This window comes from Antrostomus carolinensis, unplaced genomic scaffold (assembly GCF_000700745.2).
Source record: "Antrostomus carolinensis isolate BGI_N321 unplaced genomic scaffold, ASM70074v2 scaffold16428, whole genome shotgun sequence".
In the NCBI taxonomy this organism is placed as follows: Eukaryota; Metazoa; Chordata; class Aves; order Caprimulgiformes; family Caprimulgidae; genus Antrostomus; species Antrostomus carolinensis.
In genome coordinates, this window is record NW_010332422.1 from 1 (window position 1) to 7,148 (window position 7,148).

A 7,148-nucleotide genomic window follows, 5' to 3' on the forward strand; every position below is an offset into this window, starting at 1 on the left:
GAGGAAGCTTCTTGTGAGCACAGTTTACTCCACTAACCATAATCATGTTGGGCATCAATGGTCTCGGATAGTGTAAAACAAAGTCGAGCTTCACGAGCCAAATGGCAGCCTGGCTCAAGAGACCTGTCACAGTCACGTCCCGCTGGAGGAACTCAGAAGCCAGTTGTGCGTAGGGTTGAAAGACAAAATCACAGAGAAAAAAATTGGGGAATTCAAAGATTAGGTTCTTCACCCGCTGGAGGAAGTTCATGTGGTCTGTCAACTCCGTGAATAACCTGGGGACGTAAGAAGGGGGATTGGGACACTGAGTGGCTTCAGCATCCAAACCACATGGCATTTGCTGCAAAAAAAACACGGAAGGGAGTGAAAGATGCTCGGCCAGTATCTGCCCACAGGGTAGTAGTGGATCTGTGAAGACAGCGTCAAACTTGCTCTCCTCGAGATACTTGAGCAGCTCTTTGTTGTACAATAAGTGTGTGCAGGTTGACAGGAACATGGTAGAAGCATTTTTCATTCCTTCATATCTTTTAACAATTCTTTCCAGAAAAGATCCTTCATCAAATAGTTCCTGGGTAGTTCTCCAGAAAACGTGATCCAGCTCTTCCTGTGTGAAAGGGACTGGGTACGTTTTCATCACAAAATTCTTCGTTGGCTTTATGTGCATGTTTATTTCAGGTGCAACAATGACTATTTCGTGTCCCTTCTGCTTGAGACCATCCAACGCTTCCCGCATGCTGAGCCAGTGACTCCCATCTGCTGGCAATTAGAATTAGGAATTAGAAGCCATTGTGCAGCAAGAAAACAATGATGCAATTGCCATCGTGGAAACGTGGTGGGACGACTCACATGACTGCAGGTTCCTGCATGTGTGGAAGACAACTTCCTGACACAACTGGTGAGTGAACCAACCAGGGAAGGTGTCCTGCTGGCCCTGTTGTTTGTGAGCAGAGAAGGCCTTGTGGGAGATGTGACGGTTGGAGGACGCCTGGGACACAGTGATCATGAAATGAGACAATTCTCGATTCTTGGAGAAGCGAGGAGCAGGGTCAGCAGAACTGCCACCTGGGGCTTCTGGAGGGTGACTCTGGACCAAAGCTGGATAAGAAGCACTAGAGTTCAGCAGTCTGCATGGACGAGTTGTAATTGTGGTGGATGCACTAGATAAGCCCTATCTGTGTCTGCCTGGCAGCTCTACTGCCTTTGAGCAGGATCTGCCCACCCACCAGAGCCCCTTGAGACTCAGTGAGGCTGGTTTTGTTCTGCGATGTCACCCAGCCATCACCAAGGGGAAACTGAAACACGGTGAAACTGGCAGCTGGGATTGTTGAGCCTGGAGAAAAGGAGGCTGAGGGGAGACCTTGTGGCTCTGTGCAAGTCCCTTGTAGGAGGGTGGAGGGAGGGGGGGGTGGGTCTGTTCAACCAAGTGAGGAGCAGAGTGGTGGCAACAGTCAGTTCCGCGGCTGAGCCTGTGCTGAAGAGGAAAGGGCAGGTTCCCGGAGCCAGGGGCAGGGCGTGCTAGAAACAGGCCTGGGGATGTTACTGCAATGTCTGAGGGACAGTGTGTGCCAGCGAGGCTCTTGGCTCTGCCGCCTCAGAGGAACTGGGGGACGTACTCCAAGTGGCAGCAAAGACACAAAGGTTATTGATGGGTTGGAAACCACAGTGAGTAGTTACTTAGGAACTAAGACTATTCTACTCAGAAGAGCGGGGGGATCAGTAGCCCAACTGAAGAGCATCTACACCACTGCAGGCAGCGTGGGCAACAAATAGGAGGAATTAGAAGCCATTGTGCAACAAGAAAACGATGATGCAATTGCCATCATGGAAACGTGGTGGCAAGACTCACATAACTACAGGTTCCTGCATGTGTGGAAGACAACTTCCTGACACAACTGGTGAGTGAACCAACCAGGGAAGGTGTCCTGCTGGCCCTGTTGTTTGTGAGCAGAGAAGGCCTTGTGGGAGATGTGACGGTTGGAGGACGCCTGGGACACAGTGATCATGAAATGAGACAATTCTCGATTCTTGGAGAAGCGAGGAGCAGGGTCAGCAGAACTGCCACCTGGGGCTTCTGGAGGGTGACTCTGGACTGTTGAGAAGAGTGGTCAGTAAAGTCCCTTGGGAGGCAGTTGTAAAGGGCAAAGGAGCCCAGGAAGGCTGGACGCTTTTCAAGGAGGAAATCCTGGAGGTGCAAGAGCAGGACATCCCCACGTGCCGAAAAACCAGCCGGCGGGGAAGAACCAGGAGGAACAAGTGACAGAACAAGAGAAAATGGCCTCAAGTTGCACCAGGGGAGGTTCAGGTTGGATCTGAGGAAGAATTTCTTCACTAAAAGGGTTCTCAGGTGCTGGATCAGGCTGCCTGGGAGGTGGTGGAGTCCCCATCCCTGGAAGGATTTAAAAGATGAGTAGATGAGGTGCTCAGAGATCTGGTTTAGCAGTGGACAGTTACGGTTGCACTCAATGATCTCAAAGGGCTTTTCCAGGCAAACAATTCTGTGATTCTATGAAATCTTCTGAGACCTGCCTGTGAATACAGACGGTGCTTCTTAGACTGGGAGTCTACGAGGTGGTGGAGTCCCCATCCCTGGAAGGATTTAAAAGATGAGTAGATGAGGTGCTCAGAGATCTGGTTTAGCAGTGGACAGTTACGGTTGCACTCAATGATCTCAAAGGGCTTTTCCAGGCAAACAATTCTGTGATTCTATGAAATCTTCTGAGACCTGCCTGTGAATACAGACGGTGCTTCTTAGACTGGGAGTCTACAACCTGTAAGATGAATTCACTGACAAAGAACGAAGCAGTACAGGAGCAAGGATGCCCCAGGACAGAAGCCTCACCTGCATTTCTCAGTAAATACCAGGCCCTACTACAACAATTTGCAAAACTGTGTGGATTGTAGCTAACTGCAAGGTTTTGAGAGCCCCTCGGACTTGCCTGCTGCTCATCCATCTCTCACTAAGGGAGAGAGTACCAAGAGACTCAACACTACACCAAATGGATTCGAAGAAGAATAGTTAAAAAGGCACCAGCTGAGCACACTCTGTAAGTAAAAAGGTGAAGCTGCCTGCACAGAACATGGAAAATGAGGAAGAAAGGGAGAGAAAAGTAATTTATTTCATGAGTATTTGCCTTAAATGAGAACTATCTGCACCACAGAATCCACCCTTGTGAACACACAAGTCTTACCAGAGCAAGAATGAAAACCAGAGCATCACCCACCTGAGGAAGCTTCTTGTGAGCGCAGTTTACTCCTCCAATGAAAATTACGTTGGGCATCAAAGGTCTTGGATAATCTAACACAAAATCTAACCTCATGAGCCAAACAGAGCCGTGGCGTAAGAGATCTGGCACAGTCACATCCCGCTGGAGGAACTCAGAAGCCAGTTGTGCGTAGGGTTGATAGACAAAATGACAGAGAAAATAGTTTAGGATGTCAAAGATTTGGTTCTTCACCCGCTGGAGGAAGTTCATGTGGTCTGTCAGGTCTGTAAATGCCCTGGGGACATAAGAAGGGGGATTGGGACACTGAGTGCCTTCAAAATCCAAACCACACGGTGTTTCTCACAAAAAGAACACAGAAGGGAGTGAAAGATGCTCGGCCAGTATCTGCCCACAGGGTATCACAGGATCTGTAAGGACAGCGTCAAACTTGATCTTCTCGAGATCCCTGACAACCTCTTTGTTGTGCAGTAAGTGTGCGCAGCCAGAGACGGAAAAATCAGCGAGTCTTTTCGTACTTTGATATATTTTAAGAGTCCTTTCCAGAAAAGATCCTTCACCAAGTACATCTTCTACAAATGTCTGGAAGTGTTTATCCACCTCTTCCTTTGTCAAAGTGACTGGGAACAATTTAATCACAAAATTCTTTGTTGACTTTATGTAGAAATTGGTTTCAGGTGCAACAACGACTATTTCGTGTCCCTTCTCCGAGAGACGGTCCAACACTTCCCGCATGCTGAGCCAGTGACTCCCATCCACCGGCACCACCAGCAGCTTCCCAGCAGCAGCCACCCTGAGCAGGGACAGGAGCAGCACCAGCCTGGCCGTGACCTGCGGATGAGCACTGAGCACTGGGGCCATTTCTGCAGAGATCTGGTGGGTTCACTCCCAGCTTCACGGTTTGAAGCGATCTGAGCTCTGCTTTCTTGGGCTGATCTTTAGACTCAGTTGCCGTGTGGTAAATGTATAATCATGGGCATGGCAAATATGGAATGAGAGGTGTTAAAGTTCAGCTGGTTTGGCAGGCTGATCAGAGCAGCAGGCTGGTGGTGTGTGGTGGCCACAGCTAATAACCCCCATCTGTTTCTAGCAGAGGAAGAGTAAAGAGCATCCCAGGAAGGAGGCAGAGATGGTTGTGGGTTGGGCTGCACTTGTTATAGCTTCCTTCTGGAAGAGCCTTTTGTCAGTGCAGGAGATGGGTCACATCCACATCACCACTCAGCCTGGCAGAGGCTGCTCCCTTCCCCTTGGGCAAGACCTGTTCCCCCTCTCTCTCTCTTTTTGAAGACTCATCTCTAGGAGGCTTATGGCCGCATAGCAGATGTGGAAGAGCTGTTTAACATGGTTTCTAGACTGAGAAGACTGATGAAGATGTCCTAGGTTTGTCTGCAGGACACATCACCCACACTAAACAGTACTTCCAGTGTCTGAGACCTGGCTCAGGGGTTGGAGGGGCTGGCTTGTGAGCTTGGAGGACAAAGCAAAGATGTATGAACAGTCTTTGATGGGGACTTTCCATAAAACAACGCAGGGCTTAATTCTGTCTTGGATTTTGTCATTGGCAAATCTTGCTCGGTGTCAAGCAGCAGTGAAATTGCATGAGTTCTCAGGTGGCGAGTGCATAACCATGTCTGTAAGATGCCACAGTCACCTCCGCCACTTGGAGATGGGTGGAATTCCCACACAGGTTTGGTGACCTCACCCCGTGGTGCAGAAGTTCTAAATAATATGATTGAAGAGAAAGCCAGGGCTCCACAAAGAATAGCACAACTCTCCAGGCTGTCCCACAGAGCAGCTGCAGAGGCTCTCCATGGAGAACTGTATGCGTTGCTATCTTCTACCTCTGAGGCACCCAAAGCACATCTCAAAGGTTAACACACGCTGCATCCATCCCCTCAGTGCATGCTAGTCATGCTGTGCTGGACATGTCAAAGTAGACCTGCTCCATGGCTCCATTCATTTGGACTTGGTTTTTGAGCCTGGAAAGAGTTTTTAAGGTTTTTTGGGACATCCCATGGGAGCTGCTCGTAAGACAAATCCAGAATTTTGTCCTACTGTCCACAAATTCTGACAATCCCTTTGGCTGGTGGATATGATGTCCCATCACAGACCTTCACTACAAGAACCTAGTGTTTCTCTTGAACTGAGCATTCTTTATAAATGAAAACATACAGCTGCCTACACAGAAAATGGAAAGTGATGAAGAAAAATGATATTATGAGAAAATTAAGTATTTTCATAATTAGTTGCCTAACTCATCCTGAACATAAACTTGATTCCTGTTGATACCATTCCGAAAGAACATATCCTTGTGCTTAAACAATGTGACATTGAAAGTTAGTTACAGATCAGCTAGGCCGAGTCAAGTTTGTAGTCTAAAATAGATAACGGGGAATTTTGAGGCGCCAAATCTTTGCAATAGGGTGGATAAGGTAGTGATGTTGGAATAAACCAGTTCTGTGGAGACAGAAGTGGTGTAAACAGGCCAAGAGATGGAGTAAGCGTGTGCAGGAGAAAAGTTCATCTAAAGGGTACAGTGAGAAAAGTTTCAACGACCACCAGACAACCCCTGAAGACCACCAAGAGACTCCAGTGCACATGTGAAAAGGACATTTACATATATTAATGAGTTCCTGGAAATGTAATGAATATGTTAATAATTTCTTGGAGAAGTAATGACTATGCATGTTTTGATAGTGTAAAGCTTTTGCAGAGACATGAGTCAGCATGCACGATAGTTGGAGCGATCCCCTGAGCATCCAGCACTGCAATGAAGAATTTTGAAGTGAAGAAGTTCATTCCCGATTTCGGTGACACTGTCTGCAACACAAGATTCCACCCTTATAAACACAGAGGGCTTAGCAGAGCAAGAATTAAAACCAGAGCAAGAATGAAAACCAGAGCATCACCCACCTGAGGAAGCTTCTTGTGAGCACAGTTTACTTTTACATATATTAATGAGTTCCTGGAAATGTAATGAATATGTTAATAATTTCTTGGAGAAGTAATGACTATGCATGTTTTGATAGTGTAAAGCTTTTGCAGAGACATGAGTCAGCATGCACGATAGTTGGAGCGATCCCCTGAGCATCCAGCACTGCAATGAAGAATTTTGAAGTGAAGAAGTTCATTCCCGATTTCGGTGACACTGTCTGCAACACAAGATTCCACCCTTATAAACACAGAGGGCTTAGCAGAGCAAGAATGAAAACCAGAGCAAGAATGAAAACCAGAGCATCACCCACCTGAGGAAGCTTCTTGTGAGCACAGTTTACTCCTCCGATTACAATGATGTTGGGCATCAAAGGTCTTGGATAATCTAACACAAAATCTAACCTCATGAGCCAAATGGAAGCCTGACTCAAGAGACCTGGCACAGTCACGTCCCGCTGGAGGAACTCAGAAGCCAGTTGTGCGTAGGGTTGGAAGACAAAATGACAGAGGAAATAATTTGGGATGTCAAGGATTAGGTTCTTCACCCGCTGGAGGAAGTTCATGTGGTCTGTATGGCCTGTGAATACCCTGGGGACGTAAGAAGGGGGATTGGGACACTGAGTGCCTTCAAAATCCAAACCACATGGCATTTGGTGAAAAAAGAACACGGAAGGGAGTGAAAGATGCTCGGCCAGTATCTGCCCACAGGGTATCACAGGATCTGTAAGGACAGCGTCAAACTTGCTCTCCTCGAGGTACCTGAGCAGCTCTTTGTGGTGCAGTAAGTGTGTGCAGGTAGAGACAGTCATGGCAGAGATGCTTCTCAGTCTCTGGTAAACTTTAAGAAATCTTTCCAGAAAAGATCCTTCTTCAAAAACATCCCGTGAAAAAGAATGAACACTTCCAGCCACCTCTTCCTGTGTGAAGGGTATTGGATACATTTTCATGATAAAATTCTCTGATGGCTTTATGTGCATGTTTATTTCAGGTGCA

General features: G+C 47.3%; 3 protein-coding genes across 3 annotated transcripts; all 3 read right to left on the reverse strand.

Annotated features, from left to right (window-relative positions):
• Positions 1–8: 8 nt before the first annotated feature.
• Positions 9–2,003, reverse strand: LOC114818829 (UDP-glucuronosyltransferase 1-1; the record flags this gene model as incomplete). The annotated part of the gene is made up of 3 exons (XM_029086364.1): positions 1,910–2,003; positions 847–1,095; positions 9–756 (listed from the first exon to the last, which is right to left on the reverse strand). Coding segments are annotated over exons 1-3 (1,091 nt in total), but the record flags the coding sequence as incomplete, so codon positions are not given.
• LOC104520268 (UDP-glucuronosyltransferase 1-1) lies at positions 2,000–4,082 on the reverse strand. The gene is given in 2 exon segments (XM_029086365.1): positions 2,000–2,182; positions 3,189–4,082. Coding segments are annotated over 2 exon segments (1,077 nt in total).
• Positions 4,083–6,232: 2,150 nt separating this feature from the next.
• LOC104520317 (UDP-glucuronosyltransferase 1-1) lies at positions 6,233–7,144 on the reverse strand (the record flags this gene model as incomplete). Its single annotated transcript, XM_010173520.1, has 2 exons — positions 6,233–6,373; positions 6,467–7,144. Coding segments are annotated over 2 exons (819 nt in total), but the record flags the coding sequence as incomplete, so codon positions are not given.
• Positions 7,145–7,148: the final 4 nt, after the last annotated feature.